We start from the raw sequence: 25,741 nt of genomic DNA, 5'->3' as shown, positions 1-25,741 counted from the left end.
GACCCGAGTTCAAATCAGGCCTAAAATTATATGACATAAGGGCCTCTGTGTGCTGGCTGTAAGGTCCCACGTTCAATGAGTTTGGGCAGTCTCAATTCAATTCCTTGTCAACATGATCCCACAGCACAAAACTGCCACTAATTCAACACTAAACTGGCAATCTCATTCAAGAGATTTTTCATGTCTAGAGTAGGGAATGGAAAAATCTCTGGTGCTTTTCTAATGTGGGAACTGAGACATAACATATTTAAAAGTCAGAATTCTATTTTCCCTTGGAGTGTTTGGATACCAATTTAAGATGTTCATATTTTAAACATAGGTGCTTACAAGGATCATAGATGGTCCACACACTTAATAAATTCACTGTTTATTAAAGAACAAGGCACACAATTTGGTGTTAATATACCATTATACTTCTGCATATCCAATGTACTCTTTTTACAAATCAAGAGTAGGACCCCATGTTCCGGGCTTTCAGGCAAAATTAGGCTTCTAAAGGTACAGAATCAAAAAAATATACCAAAAGACATCCAGAACTCCTGATTTTAGATACAGATCCAGTGGTCTAGATTTTTATTGACAAATGTGGGTGGTATTTTCAAAACTTATCTGCTGAGACTAGCAGAATATTTTGGCTTCTCTTCATTTAATTCTCCACTGCATTGGAATGGCATTGATTTAGTTATGAAATCCAAAAACCATTTCATTGCTGGGGATAGGTTTCAACAATCATTCCATGACCCTGAGGAGAGAAAATGCAAGATATCAATACTATCAATATTATACTAATCCCTGGAAAGAATGCAAGTTCGCCAAAGAAAGATAATTTGATAATCCAAGTTTCCTTTGGAACAACAAATCATTCTCAATATAATTAAAGAGCCGGCACAGGCATGATGAGCCGAATGGCCTCCTTCTGTGCTATATGATTCTAATCTTAAACCTGAAGTGCTATACTTGTACTGTGCATTTGGATGCCCAGATTATTCAGCAGGGTAAGAGAAACAATACAGGTCTGTTTTGGAAGATGAATGAAAACTTTCTGAGCAAAACAAAATCAGAGGTTTCAAGGAATTAAATGGTTTATGTGCCAAGTTGAGAAATTACCAAGTAAAGAAAAAGAAATAGTTAAAACTTAGATGAGATACCTAACACTACACTCTTCAGTCATGCTGAAGATTTAAGATGTCTAATGGTTTAAACCAAAATGCATGCACACATAAATGGTAATTATTTGTGGATTAAAGAAAATAATTTCTGAAGGCATAGATATGCTACCATTGTCAGGATATGGTGTAAACTCAAAACTTTTAACTAAGAATTCAAACATTTGATGGAGGCTAATCTTTGGGGACCAATATCTTTTCTTGTATTGATAACTGTGAAACATTGGTATTTGTAAAGGTTATCAGATGATTAATAGTAAATTACAAGATTCTAATGCAATTCATGGGAGTTCTGACATGATTAATATTTCAGCTGAACCCAGATTATGTTGCTTTCTTAAATTCATTAATAGCCAGATTTATGACATGCTGAATGGTGAATTTTGTAATGGAGAAAATGCTTTAAGAGCCAGATGATATTGTAGAAACTGTTTTCTTCTGTCACCTGTTACTGTGGTGTGATTTGGACCACTCAAGCAGTATTACCAGGTTATTTCAAATTGTGAAATATTTACTATCTGCCAAATTAAAGTTGAAATATACATGATATAAATTAAAAGCCAAACCTGTCCTCCAGCAGCACAAGCTGCAACAAGTGCATACTGTCCACCTCCCTTGATCAGTCTGTGAGCAGCTGTTGTTACAAGGCGGCAACCAGTGGCACCAAAAGGATGTCCCAGGGATAACGAACCACCCCAACAGTTAAACTTATCCATCTTAGGAACACCGACCTAGTAAAATTACAGAAAGTCTGACAATGTATAATAAATTGGAAGCCACAAAAAAGAAAAAACATAGTTCATTGGTTGCATTTAGATTAGGCACCTCATACTGTACTTTTCAATTGTGTTAAAGATTTTAAGACATCCTAATGGTTTAAAGCTATTGATTTCTACTGCACATTTGTTCATAATTGACTTTCACTGCCTCCTGCTCATCCAAACCTGGTTTTGATTACCTGTTTGGATGGTATTAACCAATATTTAGGCATCCAGAAATATTTACTTGCATTTGCAGTGAATAAAATGTGAAACCTCTGTGGCATTCTGGAAGTAATAGAAACCATACTGATTTCAACATTAAAACAAAAGCTTGGCTAATAAACTGAACAAAAATATTGATCAAACTAACACGTTAGAGCCAAAAACAAATATCCTATATTTAGACTGCTGCAAAGTATCCCTAAGTATACTGAAGATCCGAGTTGAACAAAATACTTTTAAGCAATTTGAACTAAATATCTTGCCAAAGTGTTACCTCAATGATGCACAACATTATTTAGCTGTTATTTCCTTCGCTCAATGGTAGTACCCTTGCCTATGAGTCAGAAGGTTGGGGGTTCAAGTCCCACTCCAGAGACTTGAGCACATATTCCAGGCTGACACTTCAGTTCAGTACAGAGGTGTTGTCTTTTGGATGAGACATTAAATCGAGGCTCGGTCTCCCTCTCCCTCTCAAGTAGACAGAAGATATACTCTGGCACTATTCAAAGAAGAGCAGGGGGGTATTCCCCGGTGTCCTGGCCAAAAGGTTTCCCTTAATCAACGTCACTAAAACAGATTATCTCATTGCTGTTTGTGGAACCTAGCTATGCACAAATTGGCTGCTGCGGTTCCCTACATTATAACAGTGACTACACTTCAAAAGTACTTAATTGGCTGTAAAGCGTTTTGCGACGTCCTGAGGTTGTGAAAGACGCGAGTTCCTCCTTTTAAAATTTCTGCAGCAGGAACAATGTTATTGTTTCAGTGTTTGCTTAAATTTATATATGCTTCTATTAAAAGATTGCTTGCAAGAATGTTCCAATGTAGAGTTGTGAAATTGTAGGGCCCAAGTATATAGGATTGTAGAGCTTAGAATATTGTTGACTGGTCCATGATAGCCACTTGGTTAACCATGGACTAATCACATCCCAGTAATCAATTCCACAAGAGTACACAAGACAGACATCCATTAAATATTAAAATTGCTGGGTGGGTTGCAACATTTTGTTTCAAAATGCGTGGAATACTCCTATGTTAGGCTCCCTCTATAGCAAAATCCTTTAAAAAAGTGCCCACATCGAACTGCAGCACCAGTTATGCTCATAGGTGGTGCAGTGATGGATTTTTAACATGTTAAAAGTCCTGGCATGCAACACTGATTGCAAAACCCATTTCCGGTACTGTATTTCGATTCCAAGAATCAGCATGCAGGTCTATTACAAAGCCACTGACAAGCAGCACAGGAACGTGTTTGCCATTATTGCAGGTCATTAATGGGAGGACAAAGGCTAATAATTGTATGCGTTAAATAAAACTTTTAATCTAAATCTGTATCACTTCTGATTGAACTTAAAAACAAACACAGCCCCTATCAATGCAGATTTCCCTGCATCCTAAGACATTGCTGATCACTCCGCCTCATTCCCAAAAGTGCATTCTGTGCCCGCTGGACGTGAGAGGTGGGGAAGGAAGGGAATCCACCCGCCCGAGCTGATATTCCAGCCCGACAGAGGGAAGGGTGGCTAACCAGAAAACTCTTTTCCTGAAAGAAAGAGTTTGCCTCCCCCCACACTACCCAATGTAGTTGTCCTGCATTTGCTCCCCCATTCCTTCCTACTCCTCTAACCCAGCTTGACCCTAATGATGCACTTGGTCCTGACTGCCCCTGTGTGCAACAAGAGAGATAGATCAGTTTTTTAAAACAATTCTCTACCAGTACTTCCCTTTTCTACCGTACTTTCCTATTTTCAAATTTTGACTTCACTTTTATTTTTAGCTTTTTATAAAAATATTTCGAGCGTTCATTCCACGCACCCCACCCCTCATGGGTCAGGTCCTTACCCACGCTCTCTGCTCTTCCCAAACTGAATTTCCCTGCCAAGATCACAGCCCACTCAGCCTGCTCTTCCGCCAGACTTTACCTGAGAGTAGCTGTGGAGCTGGAGTGGAGAAATTAAATATAAAGAGTGAATTTAAAGAGCAAATTAGAAGAAATGGATTTACAAGAAAATTTAGAGTGAGTCAAAGGAGGAAAAGACAAAAGATGCAAAGCATATTCAAAAAGGTTAAAGAATAAGATTAATGAAGTGTGTGATATACAGAAAGAAAGAAAGAAAGAAAAAGACACAAGAGAAAGGAGACAGAGGAAGTGAAGACCTAGAGGGTGAGGAATCACTTGGACACAGACAGAGATTATAGAAAAGAAATTGCCTCAGAGTCATAGACAGACACAAGGAGAAAAAGGGAGAAACAATGGGTTGGAGGCAAACAAAAAGAGTGGCACAAGGAATTACAGAATAAGAGACAAACAGAGACACCTTTGTATAAAGAGAAATAAAAATGCTACTTTTTTGTCCATGAATAAAGGCATTGAGATCAACTAGTATACATAAAAAATTATTCAAATTTTCCTTTCTAAATAGTGGCTTTGGAAGTTCTCACTCTGATCCCAGAGATATATAGTTTCATTTGAGCGGTTTAAGATTCTGTTTCATTTAATTTGTTTGCAAAATTCAGGCCCTTTTCGCCACAAAAGTATCATCAAAAATCCCATCTGTCATTCTAGCAGTTCCTGTCCAATCAGAGGGTCTGAATTTGCATCGCAGACATGACTATAGAGTTTGTGTGAATGAATAAAAGATAAGTGCAGTTTAAACATACCCTTGACTTTCTGCCCATATAGGTCTTTGCAAACCAGTCAGAGTCCATAGCTTTCATATTAGACAGGATCTGTGCCTGTTGAAAAAAAAGTGACAATTTAAATCCATTACGTTACACATTAAGCAAAAGGCCATAAGTAGGAATCAGTATGGACACCACCTTGGAACACCGCAGGCTATTAATGAGTATGATGTTAAGGTTTGACAAAGAGATCCTGCTGTAATCTCACAAGGATAAAATATAGCCCGTACATATTACCATTGTGCAGTCTTCTCAAACACATGTCATAGAGTCATAGAGTTATACAGCACGGATAGAGGCCCTTCGGCCCATCGTGTCCGCGCCGGCCATCAAGCCCAGTCTCATCTAATCCCATATTCCAGCATTTGGTCCGTAGCCTTGTATGCTATGGCATTTCAAGTGCTCATCCAAATGCTTCTTGAATGTTGTGAGGGTTCCTGCCTCCACAACCCTCTCAGGCAGTGAGTTCCAAACTCCAACCACCCTCTGGGTGAAAAAGTTCTTTCTCAAATCCCCTCTAAACCTCCCGCCTTTTACCTTGAATCTATGCCCCCTTGTTATAGAACCCTCAACGAAGGGAAAAAGCTCCTTAGTATCCATCCTATCTATGCCCCTCATAATTTTGTACACCTCAATCATGTCCCCCCTCAGCCTCCTCTGCTCCAAGGAAAACAAACCCAATCTTCCCAGTCTCTCTTCATAGCTGAAGCGCTCCAGCCCTGGTAACATCCTGGTGAATCTCCTCTGCACCCTCTCCAAAGCGATCACATCCTTCCTGTAGTGCGGCGACCAGAACTGCACACAGTACTCCAGCTGTGGCCTAACCAGTGTTTTATACAGCTCCATCATAACCTCCTTGCTCTTATATTCTATGCCTCGGCTAATAAAGGCAAGTATCCCATATGCCTTCTTTACCACCTTATCTACCTGTTCCGCCGCCTTCAGGGATCTGTGAACTTGCACACCGAGATCCCTCTGACCCTCTGTCTTGCCTAGGGTCCTCCCATTCATTGTGTAGTCCCTTGCCTTGTTAGTCCCTCCAAAGTGCATCACCTCGCACTTTTCCGGGTTAAATTCCATTTGCCACTGTTCCGCCCATCTGACCAACCCATCTATATCGTCCTGCAGACTGAGGCTATCCTCCTCGCTATTTACCACCCTACCAATTTTTGTATCATCAGCGAACTTACTGATCATACCTTTTACATTCATATCCAAGTCGTTAATGTAGACCACAAACAGCAAGGGCCCCAGCACAGATCCCTGTGGTACCCCACTGGCCACAGGCTTCCAGTCACAAAAACTGTGGTTTTATAAAAACTATAAATACAATAGTAAAAGTGCTATTTCATGTAATCATCACTTAACAGCAAAGCCAGTGGAGATCTATCATAGAAGTTGCCATTACTGTCCTTTGTGAATTTTTACAAGTTATCACAGACCTGGTCACAACATCTATAGTAGTATTGCTACTACAGGCCTAAAGAGCTGTGAAACAAAATTGTGTTTCATTTATGGATACTCTGTGCCTAATATATCAAATTTTAAAAAAATTCAATTTTACTTTGGATGTATAACGGTCAGTTGAGAAGTCAGTCTTTGCATTAAAGGGAACAACAGACATATTTATCAATTCATCTCACCCCATTACTGCTAAATCAATGCCTTTACAGTCTGTTTACTTTTTTTGTAATACCCGCAACTTCTGACAAGCATCCTGGCTATGGGGTTTCCATCAGAAACTAAAACAGAATTGGATACAACTGTTTCACTGATCTACAGCTATAACCAGTACAGACTTTCTGCTTCTTTTCACCTTTAAAGAGTGAACTTACCGCAAAAGCTTCATGGAACTCAAAGACGTCAATATCATCAAGAGTTAATCCAGCTTTTGCCAAAACTTTAGGGGTGGCATATGCTGGCCTAGGATTAAAGTAAATCTTAATTACAGAACTAAAACAACTGGAAAACAACATTATCAGTTTAATAGTTGGGAGTACTAATAAAAACTTACCCTAGCAGCAGCTGATCTTTAGGATCCTGAGAGACATATACAAAATCCCTGAAATAAACCAAATGAAAAGTTCTATATATTGTTTAATATGACAAATATCTATTTAATTATTGTATCCCTTCCCTCCAGACAAAAGAGAAACAGACAGCTTTCTTACCTAAGATATGCAAGAGGTTTGAAGCCCATAGCCAGTGCTTTATCTTCAGACATTAGCAACACTGCTGATGCACCATCAGTCTGAAATTTGATAGGACCAAGGAAGGATTTAATAGTAATATTATCCCTGATGACATGTCAGAAGTAAATAGTATTGATTCATTCAAATTAAATAGATTTCTTTCAGAAAATAATATTTTGGGATACAGTATATGAGTAATTTGAGACATGACATACGATAAATGTAACATGCTGGGAAGAACAGGTGACTTTGGACCCATGGTTCCCAAATCTTTCACCATTGGGGTTTTCCTCACCTCATGTCTAGGTCTGTTATAGACTAATTGATAAAGATTTTTAAAAATTCATTCATGGGATGTGGGCGTCGCTGGCGAGGCCAGAATTTATTGCCCATCCCTAATTGCCCGTGACAATTAATTACTATGATTAGTTAACAACTCCATCCCATAAAAGGTTCTGAAAAAATTATTAGAACTAAAAGCTGACAACTCCCCAGGTCCTGATGGACTTCATCCTAGGGTCTTAAAAGAAGTGACTGCAGAGATAGTAGATGCATTGGTATTAATTTTCCAAAATTCCCTAGATTCTGGAAGGGGCCCATCAGACTGGAAAATAGCGAATGTAACTCCTCTATCCAAGAAAGGAGGGAGACCGAAAGCAGGAAACTATAGGCCAGTTAGTTTAACATCTGTCACAGGGACAATGCTAGAATCTATTATTAAGGAGGTTATAGCAGGGCACTTAGAAAATCTCAATGCAATCAGGCAGAGTCAACATGGCTTTGTGAAAGGGAAATCGTGTTTGACTAATTTATTAGAGTTCTTTGAGGAAGTAACAAGCAACGTGGATAAAGGGGATCCTGTGGATGTGGTGTACTTGGATTTCCAAAAGGCTTTTGACAAGGTGCCACATCAAAGGCTACTACACAAAATAAGAGCTCGTGGTGTAGGGGTAACATATTAGCATGGAAAAAGGATTGGTTAGCTAATAGCAAACAGAGAGTAGGCATAAATGGGTAATTTTCAGGTTGGCAAAATGTTATGAGTGGAGTGCCACAGGGATCAGTGCTTGGGCCTCAACTGTTTACAATTTATATCAATGCATAGTTGCTAAATTTGCTGATGACACAAAGGTAGGTAGGAAAGTAAGTTGTGAAGAGGACATAAGGAGTCTGAAAAGGGATATAGATAGGTTAAGTGAGTAGACAAAAATTTGGCAGATGGAGTATAATGTGGGAAAATGTGAACTTGTCCACTTTGGCAGGAAGAATAGAAAAGCAGTATATTATTTAAATGGAGAGAGATTGCAGAACTCTGAGGTACAGAGGGATCTGGGTGTCCTGGTACATGAATCACAAAAAGTTAGTATGCAGGCACAGCAAGTGATTAGGAAGGCAAATGGAATGTTGTCATTTATTGTAAGGGGAATGGAATATAAAAGTAGAGATATTTTGCTACAGTTGTACAGGGCATTGGTGAGACCACATCTAGAACACTGTGTGCAGTTTTGATCTCCTTATTTAAGAAAGGACATAATTGCTTTAGAGGCGGTTCAAAGAAGGTTCATTCGACTGATTCCTGGGATGAGGGGGTTATCTTATGAGGAAAATTTGGACAAATTGGGCCTGTATACACTGGAGTTTAGAAGAATGAGAGGTGATCTTATTGAAATATATAAGATCCTGAGGGGACTTGAAGGGGTAGATGCTGAGGGGATGTTTCCCCTTGTGGGAGAGCCTAGAACTAGGGGCCACAGTTTAAAAATAAGGGGTCTCCCATTTGAGACAGAGATGAGGAGAATTTTTTTCTTATAGGGTCGTGAGTCTGTGGAACTCCCGTCCCCAGAGAGCGGTGGAGGCAGTGTCACTGAATATTTTTAAGGCCGAGTTAGATAGATTCCTGATTAACAAGGGAGTCAAAGGTTATAGTGGGTAGACTGGAAAGTAGGGTTGAGGTCACAATCAGATCAGCCATGATCTTATCAGTTGGCAGGGGGGGCCGAATGGCCTACTCCTGCTCGTAAATCGTGTGTTCATATGTTGTATCATGCGACTACCAGGATGGTAGAAGGTAAACTAGATGGACCTTGGTCTTTTTTTGTTGAGCAATTCCTATATATAATGTGCTGCCCCATGATCTCTTCAACTTTGGTAGGCAGATGGAAGATACACTCTTATCAGACTGAGTCTCAGGCTATAAACCGACAGTTATTCAAGACAAAAAGGTAAGTGGAACAGTTCAGTATAAACAGTATTTTTACAGCAATTACAAACTTAACCATTCTCCTCAAAAAAACAAAGATACTTCTCCTCTCCGAGTAAAATTGATCCTTGATACATGGTTGCTTACTTCTTATGTGGCAAAATGCTACCATGGAGCAACTGCCCAGCTTAGTAACTTTGCTTGTTTCAGACTAACTGCCCATTGACATAAAGTCAGCCATGGATAAACCATTCAAAATCTTTTGAAGATGTAACAAAACAAAGCAGATTAGACATTTGTAGTTCTCAGTTTGATTAGTTAACAGCCATTCACAGGTTGTCAATATTTAGAATGTTTATCAACACAAGTACCTGTGACACTTACAGTAAAGTTCAAAGACATCTTTTAGCCTGTCCATCTGTACCCAAAGTTTCAAGATGACCAATTGAAATAAAATGACATGTAATTTGAAAGGAATTATAAAATGCTGTTAAGTAATTATTCGCTTGGAGCGACACTTTTGCATCTCTATCGTATAGTCTTGTAACTTTCAGAAACAGCTAGTAATAACTAATATTAACATGTGTGCGTGATAATGAGCAAGAAAGAATCCGATAAATTGCTGTAATGTCACTTTTTGAGATACAATGATATGCATTCTTCTCCCTAATCATTGTCATAACATCTCCAGTAAATTAAAATAATTATTGCCTTGCCGTAAGTTATTACCAGGAATGAAGCATTGGCAGCAGTAATAGTTCCATGTGGTTTGATAAATGCTGGCTTCAATTTAGCCAGCTGTTCAATTGAGGATGGTCTAATTCCATTGTCTTTGGAGACTGTGTAACGACCTGATTTAAAACAAAATGTGTAAATAAATCTTTCAAATCCATTCCAAGTTGCTTATCCCTACAAATCCACTCTTTCTTTGCAGCAAGCAACAATTTGTTTGTTTGGAATTACAATCCTTTTTCTTGCTCTGATAGACTGTATAACAGGTGGCAATGTTTTGTGCTCTCAGCTGAATCAGATTTCTGGGGATACACAGACTGACAGCCAGCGGAAAACTGATGAATTTCACAGCTCTTACTTATATCTCCTTCAAGCAACGCTAATAAGAAAACCCATTTTGGTGCATTTGCTTACTTGGGCTGCTGACAACTCCACTGAGTCTGTCTTACTTCTTAGATTCAGCATAGTGTGCTAACAGTGCATGGACAATTTTAATGATATGAACAGGTCAACTTTTTATTATGTGTCTTGATTGGTTGAAAAACTGGCCTTTGAAATCAGACAGATTTTGTAGGTCCAGCTCCAAAATGGACAATGGGTGGAGGAAAACAGGTAAGTTTTACAACAATAAGTACAATATACTTAAAAATAAGTAAACAAATAGTGGCTGTAGGATCCTGCATGAAATAAGTTTGAGCATTATCAACATAGTTCCTGCTGGGCTAATTCCAGAGCACATTATCCCAATTTGTAACTAATTGCAATTTGACTCAGAGGTAGGAAGGATGGAAAATGTCACAGAAAATGTTCAGTAAGGGTTCGCTTCTGAGGTTGCGGTACGTTGGGAGAGAATGGAGAGATCTTTATCTAAATCCTCACTAGATAAGCATGAACAAATAATGCAGGTAAAAAATTTAACCGAAACTTCAAAAGTAGCTCCTTCAAATAGTGGACCAGAAGCTGAAGTTTCTGGTACTACACATACGTGGAAAACAATTATTTTCAATGCAAGGTAATAATGCATTCTATAATGTAAATAATGTAAGGCAATGCATATTGGAGCAGGAAATATTAAATGTGAAGTCCCATTTTAGCTAAGCCAGAGGGAATCTTGGAATCAGGCGAACACCAATCCCATCAGAATTAAAGGGCTGATACCAATAAAATTCCAAGGAGAGATGGTCCACCCAAACTGGTTTTCAAATTAAAATAAAATCGAAAGGGTAAAATCAGGGAAATCAAAAAAAAATATTTCTTGCGCTGCCTATCAGTGTTCAAGGGTTATCTGGGTGTAAGCTATAGTTCAAAACATCAGCAAGCATGCTGGACCTGTGAATGACAGAATTGGCCAGGTGAAGGAGTAAACTACCAGGAAGGCTTGGTTTTATAAGCCACTAAGCGGTTCCGCTAAGAACTCTGCATGAGGGGTCTACCACTGGGGACAAAACTACTGCTATATCCAGGCAGTCTCCCATCTAAGTATGTAACAGGCCCGTTGCTGCTTAGCACTCACAATTATATATCAGGAGTTTGCAGCATAATATAGCTGTAGGCATATGATGAAAAAGCCCCATTTTAAGTAGGACAGTGAACTGACCCCATCAGCACACATTCAACTACCTTATGTTAAAGGGGTCATATCACCAAAAATGACAGGGGGTGGGAGGGGAAGGAAGAGGGGTCAGCCCACCCAATTTGTTTTTAACAGAACAAAATTAAGTCAAAAGATCAGATCAGGGACACCATTAAAAAAATCCTATTTTAAGTAGGCTGGTGGACTTGTGGGGGTTGGATCTAAAGGGGCACGAGGCATCATGGGTTGCTATTTTGAAGCTTCTCAATTGCAAAGGCTGAAAGAAAAAAGAATCAGGAGCAATTATTTACTTACTAATTAAATTTTTTTTCAGTTAAACTAAAATTCTTACCAAGGAAGTGAATCAAGTACTAGGATGAAATTTGATTGTGTTGAAACAGGTTGAAACAGGTTATTCAAATCTGTTATAGATCACTGGTAAGGACAAATTTATAATATTGTGAGAAAGAGCACGAATGCATTTGGCAGGATTCGAGCATAAATAATTCTATTACTTAGGATTCTTAAGTTATGAAGAAAGACTTACAGTTTATTTTATTTTCATTGAGGAAAGATGATGGAGGTGTGCGCATTTGTTTTAATGAGACCAAAGAAATGTCAGTTGGGGAAAGCAGCTGGCCAGGGTTGAATAGTCGAGTTATAGGAACAAATAGATAGTCTAATGTTTCACTTGATTAATTTTGGGGTAAGAATATTTGCTGAACGTTCATACAAGAATAGAATTGAACAGTAGCAAAACAAGCTTTTGCCATTTGCAACTTATATTTCCTCCTTCAAATTGCTTTATACTGCACTTCGAATATTCACTTATATTCCTACACACCAGAAAGCCAAAGCAATACACTACAGTTGGCAAAATGAAAAATACACTAATCCAAAGCAATGTGCACAATATTCAAACATTGTTATCATTTTGTTCCCCCACTTGCATCTCTGCTAAGTATTTAAGTTTCAGCATATACATGCCAGAGACACTTACTGAAACTGATTTTACTGATGGATGCAATCCAACAGGATTTCCCCCTTGGTTCTAATCCATTGTTTGCCAAAGTAAATAAAGGATATTTTAAAAACTTGTTCCCAGGATGTGGGTGAAACCAGCTTGGCATCCTCTATTGTCCATCCCTAGTTGCCCGAGGTGGTGGTATCACAGTACCGCACTATGTTACAGCACAGAAGGAGGCCATTTAGCTCTTTGAAAGAGTTGTCCAATTGGTCCCACTCCCCTGCTCTTTCCCCATAGCCTTGTAAATGTTTTCCCTTCAAGTATTTATCCAATTACCTTTTGAAAGTTACAATAGAATCTGCTTCCACAACCCTTTCAGGGAGTGCATTCCAGATCATTACAACTCGCTGCGTAAACAAATGTTTCCTCATGTCACCTCTGGTTCTTTTGCCAATCAGCTTAAATCTGTGTCCTCTGGTTACCGACCCTTCTGCCACTGGAAACAGTTTCTCCTTATTTATTCTATCAAAACCGTTCACGATTTTGAACACCTCTATCAAATCTCCCCTTAACTTTCTCTGCTCTAAAGAGAGCAACCCCAGCTTCTTCAGTCTCTTCACGTAACTGAAGTCCCTCATCCCTGGTACCATTCTAGTAAATCTTTTCAGCGCCCTCTCTAAGGCCTTGATATCCTTCCTAAAGCACGGTGCCCAGAGTTGAATACGATACTCCAGCTGAGGCTCAACCAGTGTTTTATAAGGATTTAGCATAACTTCCTTACTTTTGCACTCTATGCCTCTATGAATAAAGCCCAGGATCCCATATGCTTTTTTAACAGCCTTATCAGCTTGTCCTGCCACCTTCAAAGATTTGTGTACATACACCCCCAGGTCTCTCTGTTCCTGTAACCCCATTAAAATTGTACAATTTAATTTATATTGCCTCTCCTCATTCTTCCTACCAAAATATATCACTTCACACTTCTCTACGTTAAATTTCATCTGCTGTGTGTCTGCCCATTTCATTAATTTGTCTATGTCCTCCTGAAGTCTGTTACTATGCTCCACATTGTTTACTACATTCCTGAGTTTCGTGTCATCTGAAAACTTTGAAATTAGGTGATGAGCCTTCTTGAACTGCTACAATTCTTGTGGCAACAGTGCTCCCAAAATAAAGATGACTATTCTGTGGGGCAATCTAAATGTGAAAATATGTGTTGTACGCACACACGTTACATTTAAAGGTAAGGCTCTTTAAAACTATACACGTTGAGGTGACCTAAAGGCAAGTACTTACAATTAATAGTATTTGACCAGAGCATTATTTTCAGTTGAATGGTTCACTGCAGATTTCCTGCTAAGATAACTACCTGGCACTTTGAATGGGACGACATCTTTAAGTAGCTTCTCAGTTTCTGCTTTCTTGGCCAAAGCATGGGAACGCAAAGCATATTCATCTTGTTCTGCACGTGTTACGCCAAATGCTGCTGCAAGTCTATCTGCAGAGTGACCCATGGTCTCATTGGTGGAGAACTCAGCTACAGCCGGGAGCTAGAGAAATGGATACATAAACAAGTCTAAAGTTATGTTTTTGACTGAAGTACAGTATTTAAAAATCCATCATTTAAAAATCCCACATTTAACAGTTTTCTATACCTCACCATCATAATTTTCACCCAAATTTAAAGGAAAGCAACTTGGAAAAGTTATAAACCACAAGGATCAACAATCAACTATAAAAAAAAGAGGTTGCAAAAACATATTCAGGGAAACATGGTCCTTTGTATAATGTTTCTGTAGCAGATTAAGGATGAACATATTCAGATTTCTCTACATCTGTGTTCATTACAGTTTGAGGAGCTGCACATCTTACCGTAGAAGTAAAACACCTTTATACAGATCTGAGAGGCACCTTAAAATCTTTTCAGGGATTGTGAAAGTTCACACCAGTTGGATTATTTTATGTTTTTCCCCCCCAAAAAATGTGGCAAAACAGGAAAAAAAATCAAGCTACACAAGTATTTTGTGTCCCGTGTCATCTTTACATTACAGAATAGCTTAATGTAGAAGTGGTCCCATAAGAAGCTGCAGATCCTGCTGCAGTGGAATCTGCTCCATTTACATTATGGAATAGAATCTGCACTACTCACAGCAATGAAATAATAATTGCACATGCACAGTAGTTTAAAAGTTGCAAGTGACTTTCATTCCTGGTCTAATGGATGAGGAAGGTACTTTTTGCCAGCACTGTGAAAACTGCATCAAGGGCCTGCATAGGATGCTAGATAAAATGACAGGCATCACTGTAAGTAGCAGCCATTTACATTTTCCGAAAGCAGCACTTAGGGAGTGTTGGAGAACCACCTCCTGAAGTCTGATCCATCAGCCGCTGCTTTGTGACGTAAAGGGGGCATAAAAACAATCCCAGGTGCTACTATTTGTGGAAAACTAGGTTTCAATTGTTTCCACATGGAAAAATGTCTCTTCAAGGTTAAGTCATAACAAGGTACAATTAGAAATATGGCTTGATACAAACTGAAACAAACTCAAATAGCTGATTTCTTCCCCCCCTCTTACTGTAAGAATGCATTCTATTAATACCTCAGGAGCAAAATAGTCTGGGCGGATTTTTCCAAGGAGAGACAATCTCTGTCCTACTGTCTTAGCTCTAGTAAGTGAAAGTAAAGTTTTCCTCATTTTCCTGCTGTGACGAATGGGAACGTCTGACATAAACTCCACGCCACCAGCTATCACTGTATCACACTGACCAGAGGCAATTAGGCCAAAAGCTGCAACACAAATGCAACAACATAAACATTAACCACGAAAGTTAAAAGTTTTATTCCAAAAATAAAATTTCAGAAAGCTGGCCCTGTTGTAGTCAATACAGTGATAAAATATTTTATCCAAAACTGTTGAGGGGCATACAAACAACCAGTTTTAGTCAGTTAGTTGAGCTTATGTATACCAGTTAACATTGGCCACCCTTCTTACACTGCACTTGAAATGCCAAATGCTACTGCAAGTCTGTCTAATACTGAAGAATTTAGCTAAAGCTGGGTGCGCTTATCTTGCACTTGCCTGTGGTCATCGCTTGATTTGAGGAAATGCAAGCCATGGTAACTGTGTGGGATGGAGTTTTATCTGAAAACCCTGCTCCAAGTGCAGCCTGTTAAAACAATAGCAGCAATGAGTAATGAACCAACACAATATAGCTTTTTGCATGATGATGTGAAATATATCTGTTTTAAGGTCAGTGGAGTTAACTCAGTCCCTACAACATTCATTTGGTTGGGGAATTCTTTATACTAAGAGAGTTACAAAAATGATACATTTGATTCATTGGAAAACAATAGGGCAGTAATAGGGGATTTCAACTACCCTAATATTAACTCGGATAGAATCAGTGTAAAAGATACAGAGGGCGCAGAATTCTTAAAATGCATTCAGAAGAACTTTTTTTAGCCAGTAAGTAGCAAGCCCAACAAGAGAGGGGGCAGTTCAGGAGATAGTTTCAAGGAATGAAGCTGGTCAGGTGGAAGGGGCATCAGTAGGAGAGCATTTTGGTGGTAGTGATCATAATTCAGTTATATTTAGCGTAGTTCTGGAAAAGGACAAAGATAGACCAGGAGTAAAAGTTCTCAATTGAGGAATGGCCAATTTTACTAAGCTGTGATTTAGTAAAAGTGGACTGGAAACAGTTACTTGAAGGTAAATCAGTATCAGAGCAGTGGGAGGCATTCAAGGAGGAGATAGTGAGGGTTCAGAGCAAATATGTTCCCACAAAGAAAAAGGGTGGGACTCCCAAATCTACAGCCCCCTGAATGTCAAGGAGCATACAGGGTAAGATAAGGCAAAAAGGGAAGCTCATGTCAGACACCAAGAGCTCAATACTGCAGAAAGCCTAGAGGAGTATAGAAAGTGCAGGGATGAAATTAAAAAGGAAATTAGGAAAGCAAAGAGAGGGCATAAAAAAAAATTGGCAAGTAAAATCAAGGAAAACGCAAAGATGTTTTATAAATATTAAAGAGCAGGAGAATAACTGAAGAGTAGGGCTTATTAGAGACCAAAAAGGTAACCTGTGTGTGGAGATAACAGACGTGGGTATAGTTCTTAATGAATACTTTGCGTCTGTCTTCACAAATGAGGGGGACGATACAGATATTGTAGTTCAGGAGGAGTGTGAAATATTGGATGGGATAAACATAGTGAGAGAGGAAATATTAAGGAGTTCAGCATCTATGAAAGCAAATCGCCAAGCCCAGATGAAATGTATCCCAGGCTGTTAAGAGAAGCAAGGGAGGAAATAGTGGAGGCTCTGATCATCATTTTCCAATCCTCTCTGGCGACAGGCGTGGTGCCGGAGGACTGGAGGACTGCTAACGTTGTACCATTGTTTAAAAAGGAAGAAACGGATAGACCGAGGAATTACAGACCAGTCAGCCTAACCTTGGTGGTGGGCAAATTATTGGAAACAATTCTGAGGGACAGTATTAATAGTCATTTAGAAAGGCACAGGTTAATCAAAGACAGTCAGCATGGGTTTGTTACTGGAAGGTCGTGTCTGACTAACTTGATTGAATTTTTTGAGGAGATAACAAGGAGGGTCGACGAGGGTAGTGCGTTTGATGTAGTGTACATGGATTTCAGCACGGCTTTTGACAAGGTCCCACGTGGCAGACTGGTCAGAAAAGCCTGTGGGATCCAAGGGAAAGTGGCAAGTTGGATTAAAAATTGGCTCAGTGGCAGGAAGCAAAGGGTAATGGTCAACGGGTGTTTTTGTGACTGGAAGGCTGTTTCCAGTGGAGCTCCACAGGGCTCAGTACTAGGTCCCTTGCTTTTTGTGGTATATATCAATGATTTAGACTTAAATGTAGGAGGCCTGATTAAGAAGTTTGCAGACGATACAAAAATTGGCCGTGTCGTTTATAGTGAGGAAGAAAGCTGTAGACTGCAGGAAGATATCAATGGGCGAGTCAGGTGGGCAGAAAAATGGCAAATGGAATTCAATCCGGAGAAGTGTGAGGTAATGCATTTGGGGAGGGCAAACGAGGCAAGGGCATACACAATAAATGGTAGGATACCGAGAGGTGTAGAGGAACAAAGGCACCTTGGAGTGCACGTCCACAGATCCCTGAAGGTAGCAGGACAGGTAGATAAGGTGGTTAAGAGGCATATGGGATATTTTCCTTTATTAGCCGAGGCATAGAATAAAAGAGCAGGTAGGTTATGCCAGAACTGTATAAAACACTAGTTAGGCCACAGCTAGAGTACTGCATACAGTTCTGGTCACTGCATTACAGGAAAGATGAGATTGCACTGGAGAGGGTGCAGAGGAGATTTAAGGATGTTGACGAGACTGGAGAATTCTAGTATTCTGGAATATGAGGAAAGATTGGATGGGCTGGGGTGGTTTTCCTTGGAACAGAGGAGGCTGACGGGAGATTTAATTGAGGTGTATAAAATCATGAGGGGCCAAGATAGAGTGGATAGGAAGGACCTATTTCCCTTAGCAGAGAGGTCATTAACCAGGGAGTATTTAGAAGGAATAGAGGGAAGTTGAGGAGAAATTTTTTCACCCAGAGGGTGGTAGGGGTCTGGAACTCACTGCCTGAAAGGGTGGTAGAGGCAGAACACTGCATCGCATTTAAAAAGTAATTAGATATGCATCTGAAGTGCCGTAACCTACAAGGCTACGGACCAAGAGCTGAAAGTGGGATTAGGCTGGATAATTCTTTTTCGGCCAGCACAGACACGATGGGCCGAATGGCCTCCTTCTGTGCCGTAAATTTCTATGATTTATAAAACCTGATAATTAGAGATGTTCTTCAAAAATCACGAGTTAAGTCACATTATTGGAACAATGTAGCGAAAAAACTTTGCACTTCATCTAACCAATGCTATATCTGACTTGGTAAAGATCTCTGAACTTACAGCACTGATGGCATCATTTGACCCACTTGCCTGTAACATTACCAGATTGTAAGAGCTTCTACAAGAATGTAAAAAGGAAGAGAGTAGCAAAAGTAAATGTGGGTCCATTAGAGGCAGAGACAGGAGAAATTATAATGGGGAATAAGGAAATGGCAGAGACATTAAACAGTGGAATACACAAAAACCATACCGGAAATAGTGGGGAACTAAGAGTCTAGTGGGAATGAGGAACTTAAAGTAATTAAGATTGGTAAAGAAAAAGTACTGGAGAAATTAATGGGACATAAAGCCGACAAATCCCCCGGACCTGATGGCCTACATCCTAGGGTTTTAAAAAGAGGTAGCTGCAGAGATAGTGGATGCATTGGTTTTGATCTTCCAGAATTCCCAAGATTCTAGAACGGTCCCCATGGATTGGAAGGAAGCAAATGTAACCCCGCTATTCAAGAAAGGAGGGAGAGAGAAAACAGAAAACTATTGGCCAGTTAGCTTTCCATCAGTCGTAGGGAAAAGAAGAACATAAGAAATACGAGTAGGAGTAGGCCATATGGCCCCTTGAGCCTGCTCCGCCATTCAACAAGATCATGGCTGATCTCTGACCTCGCCTTCACTTTCCCGCCTGAACCCCCTTGATTCCCTAACAGTCCCAAAATCTAGCGTTCTCAGCCTTGAATATATTCAATGACTGAGCATCCACAGCCCTCTGGGGTAGAGAATTCCAAAGATTCAAAACCCTCAGTGAAGAAATTCCTCCTCATCTCAGTCCCAATTGGCCGACCCCTTATCCTTAGACTATGCCCCCTAGTTCTAGATTCTCCAGTCAGGGGAAACAGCCTTTCAGCATCTACCCTGTCAAGCCCTCTCAGAATCTTACATGTTTCAATGAGAGCACCTCTCATTCTTCTAAACTCCAGAGAGTATAGGCCTGTTCTACTAAATCTCTCCTCATAGGACAACCCTCCCATCCCAGGAATCAATCTAGTGAAACTTCGTTGCACCGCCTCTGAGGCGAGTATGTCCTTCCTTAGATAAGGAGACCAAAACTGTACAGTACTCCAGGTGTGGTCTCACCAAAGCCCTGTACAATTGCAGCAAGACTTCCTTATTCTTGTACTTCAACCCTCTTGCAATAAAGGCCAACATTCCATTTGCCTTCCTTATTGCTTGCTGTACCTGCATGTTAACTTTGTGTTTCGTGTACGAAGACACCCAAATCTCTCTGACCATCAACATTTAATAGTTTCTCACCATTTAAAAAATATTCTGTTTTTCTATTCTTCCTACCAAAGTGAATAACCTTGCATTTCCCAACACTATACTCTATCTGCCACCTTCTTGCCCACTCACTTAATCTGTCCATATCCCTTTGCAGACTTTGTGTCCTCCTCACAGCTTACTTTCGCACCTATCTTTGTATCATCAGCAAACTTGGATACATTACACTCGGTCCCTTCATCTAAGTAATTAATATAGATTGTAAATAGCTGAGGCCCAAGCACTGATCCTTGCAGCACCCCACTAGTTACAGCTATAGCCAACCTTAAAATGACCCGTTTATTCCTATTCTCGGTTTTCTGTCCGTTAACCAATCCTCTATCCATGCTAATACATTACTCCCAACCCCATGAGTCCTTATCTTGTATAACAACCTTGTGTGGCACCTTATTGAATGCCTTTTGAAAATCCAAATATACGACATCCACTGGTTCCCCTTTATCTACCCTCCTAGTTACATCCTCAAAAAAATTCCAGTAGATTTGTCAAACACGATTTCCCTTGCTTAAAGCCATGTTGACTCTGCCTAATCATATTATGATTTTCTAAGTGCAGTTACCACTTCCTAAATAATGGATTCCAGCAATTTCCCGACGACTGATAGGCTAACTGGCCTATGGTTCCCTGTTTTCTCTCTCCCTTCTTGAATGGCGGTGTTACATTTGCTACCTTCGAATCCACTGGGACCGTTCTAGAATCTAGGGAATTTGGGAAGATCATAATCAATGCATCCACTATCTCTGCAGCCACCTCTTTTAGAACCCTAGGATGGAGGCCATCAAGTCCAGGGGATTTGTTGGCTTTTAGTCCCATTAATTTCTCCAGGTCTTTTTCTTTACTAATATTAATTACTTTAAGATCCTCACTCTTGTTAGACCCTTGGTTCCCCACTATTTCTGGTATGTTTTTTGTGTCCTCTACTGTGAGGACAGATACAAAATATTTGTTTAACGTCTCTGCCGTTTCCTTATTCCCCATTATAATTTCTCCTGTCTCAGCCTCTAAGGGGCCCATGTTTACTTTCGCTACTTTCTTCCTTTTTACATACTTGTAGAAGCTCTTACAATCTGTTCTTATATTTCTTGCTTGTTTACTCTCATTCTATTTCCTCCCTCTTTATAAATTTTTTGCTAATCCTTTGCAGGTTTCTGAAACTCTCCCAATCCTCAGGCTTACTACTTTTCTTGGCAACATTACATGCCTCTTCTTTTAATTTAATACTATCCTTAGTTTCTTTAGTTAGGCACGATGGATCACTTTTCCCATGGAGTTTTCATTCCTCAATGGAATGTACATTTCTTTGTTGAGAATTCTGAAATATCTCTTTAAATATTTGCCAAAATGCTAGAATCTATTATTAAGGACGTAGTAACAGGGCATTTAGAAAATCATAATATGATTAGGCAGAGTCAACATGATTTTATGAAAGGGAAATCATGTTTGACAAATCTATTAGAGTTTTTTTTTTGAGGGTGTAACTAACAGGGTAGATAAAAGGGAAATCAGTGGTTGATTTGGATTTTCAAAAGGCATTCGATAAGGTGCCACACAAGAGGATGATACACAAGATTCGGGCTCATGGGATTGGGGTAATATATTAGCATGGATTGAGGTTTGGTTAATGGACAGAAAACAGAGAGCAGGAATCAGTCATTTCGGATTGGCAGGTTGTAACTCGTGGGGTGCTGCAAGGATCAGTGCTTGAGCCTCAGCTGTTTACAATATATATCAATGACTTAGATGAAGAGACCGAGTGCATCCAAGTTTATTGACGATACAAAACGAGGTCAGAAAGTCAGCTGTAAGGAAGACGCATAGAGGCTGCAAAGTGATATAGACAGGTTAAGTGAGTGGGAGAGAAGGTGGCAGATGGAGTATAATATGGGGAAATGTGAAATTATCCACTTTGGTAGGAAGAACAGAAAAGCAGAATATTTTTTAAAAGGTGAGAGACTAAGAAATGTTAGCATTCAGAGGGATTTGGGTGTCCTTGTACACAAAAAGTTAACATGCAGGTACAGCAAGCAATTACGAAGGCAAATAGCCTTTATTGCAAGGGGGTTACAGTATAAGAGTAAGGAGGTCTTGGTGCAATTACATCAGGCTCTGGTAAGACCACACCTGGAGTACTGTGTACAGTTTTGGTCTCCTTACCTAAGGAAGGATATACTTGCCTTAGAAGGGGTGCAACAAAGGTTCAGTAGATTGATTCCTGGAATGAGAGGGTTGTCCTATGAGGAGAGTTTGTGTAGAATGGGCCTATATTCTCTGGAGTTTAGAAGAATGAGAGGTGATCTCATTGAAAGGTATAAAATTGTTAGGGGACTTGACAGGATAGACGCTGAGAGGCTGCTTCCCGTCGCTGGAGAATCTAGAACTCGGGGTCATAGTCTCAATATAGGGGGTTGGCCATTTAGGACAGAGATGAGGAAAATTTCTTCACTCGGTGTTGTGAATCTTTAGAATTGTCTACCCCAGAGGGCTGTGGATATTCAGTCGTTGAGTATATTGAAGAGTGAAATCGATAGATTTTTGGACACTAAAGGAATCAAGGAATATGGGGATAAGGCGGGAAAGTGGAGTTGAGATAGAAGATCAGCTATGATCTTAATGAATGGCGGAGCAGGGTCAGGGGACTGGATGGCCAGGTGGTGAAGGTTAGAATACTGGAGCCTTGTGTTCAATTGCTTCCAAGCCTTTATTCACAGAGCGCCACATTACCCCCACACCACACCCGAGCTCAGCTCCCTTCTAAATGGATACAAAAGAGTTCCCAATTGATATGCACCACTTGAATACAATTAACACTAATTGATATAAATTGCATGGACACAAGTAACAGATTCCCTTCTTTCTCTTTAAATAAAATTAAACTTTATATTGTACAATACAAACAAAAATTTCAAAAATCAAAAATTCCATACTCTGTACAACTTGTACTATTCAAAGCATATCATTGTGAGGTGACCCTTCTCCAGGACCCCTAATAATTTCTTCGTACATGTACTTCTTTTGGTAAAACAATCCGACAGTTGATGGCTTGGATCCACCCATTTAATTTGCTCTCTCTCCAGCATTTGTTTCAAGCCAGTAAGGTCAATCCGTAATCTTTTCTCACTCATATTTTTCGTAGAGTGTACATTATCTCTTAATGAAAGATTGTCTACATAACATTCAATGGGTATACTATCTTCAGTACTCCCATTATACAGGATGTCATTCAAAATATTTGCCAAATAGAATCCCACATCCACTGCGTCAACAAGAGTCAGTGTTTCAGCAGCCAGAGTACTTTTAACGACCCTTTTTATTTTCTTAGCTTCCCAAGCTAAAGGACAGCATTTCCCATTCTCACCCATAAGAAACACTATGAAACCAGCTGCACTAGAATACCGATCAGCAAGATTAGCATGTGAAGCATCACCAAAGATAACTAGCTTCATTTTCTTTGGCTCACCTAAGGATGAGAACTTAAGTATGCATTTATCTATATTTAATTTTTTTGTAATGTTTTATTTGCCCATAAAACATTCTCTACTATAGGGTGTTTCATTGAAGTACTTAACTCCAACACAACAAAACTGACCAGCATCTGGTCTAGTCTGAACGCACTACCAGTTTAACTGACCCATCAAGCTTCATAATTGCTTTGTCTCTTCTTTAACTTCCGTTCCTTCATCGTCGCTGGGTCAAAATCCTGGAACTCCCCACCTAACAGCACTGTGGGAAAACCTTCACCACACAGACTGCAGCGGTTCAAGGTGGCGGCTCACCACCACTTCTCAAGGGCAATTAGGGATGGGCAATTAATGCTGGTCTTGCCAGTGATGCCCACACCCGATGAACGAATTAAAAAAAACTGTAACATCACCTTTGAGATGACCTAGTACGATTCACCGGGACGGGAGTAACACTCTCATGAATATGTTGCCAAAACAGCCAAAAAGACTTTTAAGATTACCTTTCCAGCAGTGGGAGAATTCACTTGAACATCTGCATCGCCCAGTTTCTCTGCAAAACCCCGAGCTACCAACCTTGCCTTGTAAGACCCATCTGCAAGGACTTTTTCAGTACAAACCCATTTATGCGACAAAGCTGATTGACCCTTATCTGTTACTTCAGAATAAACTCCAAATTCTTTCCAACTATCTAACTCCCTTCGTTTTGCCTCTCTTACTCATTTATCCTCAAGTTTATTGGCAGCCACCAAAACTTCACGATCATAAGGACTTCTGCTTCTAGTTCTGTTACGTGACTGTTCTGTGGTCTTTGTTTCATTATCTAACCTAGTCAAGCTACGTCTTCTATTTCCACTTCTATGTCTGTAGGGACTACTACTGCGAGATCTCTCTTTCAGCTCTAGTTCGTGATCGTTTTCTGATATGAGATTCAGTTCCGGACTCCCTATCACTATTTATACTCTGCATTCATACTCTCCACACTTCTACCCCATTCTGCCAGTCCATGGACCTCGCTGCATAGCCATCATCCTGAACATTCAACCAAAATTTAAACCTACCAGTAGCTTTGCCTGCACATCCCAAAAATGTCACATCCCTCCATTCATTAATCCCCTCTGGAACATATGTCCCCCATGCACCCACTTTGGGCAATTGTTCTGAGGATGTGATAGCTGTCATGTGTTTCTTGATCACTGACATTACCACTGTCCGGCCCTTGATCTACCTCAGTCTGTACCTCACGAACCTCATCAAAAGAATCATGAACATCAGAGGCACAAGGTGCCTCGTTTACTTCTACCAACTGCTCAGAGTCCGAGATTTTATAATTAATTCCAATTAATCGTGAGGAATGAACCTTAACAGTTTGACTGCCATGTTGGACAATTACTTTCTTCCCATCATGACCTATTACCTTACCAGGGCCTTTCCATTTCCCATGACCCTCTCCTTTACAGTATACCAAATCTCCTGAATTGAAGCTGAGAGGAGCCGAGCCGAGCGGAGGGAGCGTCCGAAAAAGGCGGGATTTCAGAGCGCTGAGAACAGCCGAGAGGAGCTGAGCCGAGCGGAGGGAGCGTCCGATAAAAGGCGGGATTTCAGAGCGCTGAGAACAGCTGAGAGGAGCCGAGCCGAGCGGAGGGAGCGTCCGATAAAAGGCGGGATTTCAGAGCGCTGAGAACAGCTGAGAGGAGCCGAGCTGAGCGGAGGGAGCGTCCGATAAAAGGCGGGATTTCAGAGGGAGCTGCGACCGAGTTCGAAGTGACGTCAGGAATCAGATCGGGACGCGACACAGGGGAGGCACCTGATTGGTGAGTAGGTTCAGGTGAGTATTTCTACTTATCTACAGTAACTAAAGTAAAAAGAAAGGGAAGGTCTGCAGGTCTTATAGGAAGTAGCGTTTTTTTTTAGTAAATCAAGGTCCCTAGTGCAGTTAACATTCTCTAAATTAAGAACAATTTAAAGGAGTAAACTCCTTAAAGGGAGTGGTAAGTAGTTTTTCTTTCCTTTTTTTTCTCTTGACATTGTAGTTGTTGTTAAGCTAACTTAAGGGTTAAGTCATGGCAGGAGATCCCACAGCTGTGTCATGTTCCTCTTGTGGGATGTGGGAATTCAGGGATCCTTCCTGTATCCCTGATTCCTTCACCTGCAGGAAGTGTGTCCAGCTGCAGCTACTGTTTGACGGCTCTGGAGCTGCGGATGGACTCACTTTGGAGCATCCGCGATGCTGAGAAAGTCGTGGATAGCACGTTCAGTGAGTTGGTCACACCGCAGATAAAAATTACTGAGGGAGATAGTGAATGGGTGACCAGACAGAGGAAGAGTAGGAAGGCAGTGCAGGGGTCCCCTGCGGTCATCTCCCTCCAAAACAGGTATACCGTTTTGGATACTGTTGGGGGAGATGGCTCACCAGGGGAAGGTGGCAGTGGCCAGGTTCATGGCACCGTGGCTGGCTCTGCTGCACAGGAGGGCAGGAAAAAGAGTGGCAGAGCTATAGTGATAGGGGACTCGATTGTAAGGGGAATAGACAGGCGTTTCTGCGGACGCAACCGACACTCCAGGGTGGTATGTTGCCTC

The 25,741-nt window shown here is 40.4% G+C and overlaps 1 protein-coding gene across 2 annotated transcripts in view; it reads right to left on the bottom strand.

Annotated features, from left to right (window-relative positions):
• Positions 1–351: 351 nt before the first annotated feature.
• Positions 352–25,741, bottom strand: part of hadhb (hydroxyacyl-CoA dehydrogenase trifunctional multienzyme complex subunit beta) — a 42,632-nt gene continuing 17,242 nt past the window's right edge. For both annotated transcript variants that reach the window (XM_067984434.1, XM_067984435.1), the window contains exons 7-16: positions 15,576–15,663; positions 15,096–15,283; positions 13,865–14,045; positions 9,953–10,074; positions 7,003–7,082; positions 6,846–6,893; positions 6,667–6,754; positions 4,811–4,885; positions 1,733–1,897; positions 352–742 (exon numbers count right to left, since the gene is read on the bottom strand). In XM_067984434.1, the coding sequence (XP_067840535.1) occupies positions 704–742; positions 1,733–1,897; positions 4,811–4,885; positions 6,667–6,754; positions 6,846–6,893; positions 7,003–7,082; positions 9,953–10,074; positions 13,865–14,045; positions 15,096–15,283; positions 15,576–15,663 (1,074 nt within the window). In that variant the 3' untranslated portion in view covers positions 352–703. The remainder of the gene's footprint in view (positions 743–1,732; positions 1,898–4,810; positions 4,886–6,666; positions 6,755–6,845; positions 6,894–7,002; positions 7,083–9,952; positions 10,075–13,864; positions 14,046–15,095; positions 15,284–15,575; positions 15,664–25,741) is intronic.

This window comes from Heptranchias perlo, chromosome 5, assembly GCF_035084215.1.
Source record: "Heptranchias perlo isolate sHepPer1 chromosome 5, sHepPer1.hap1, whole genome shotgun sequence".
Classification (NCBI taxonomy): domain Eukaryota; kingdom Metazoa; phylum Chordata; class Chondrichthyes; order Hexanchiformes; family Hexanchidae; genus Heptranchias; species Heptranchias perlo.
This window is presented reverse-complemented; position numbering and strand designations above follow the sequence as displayed.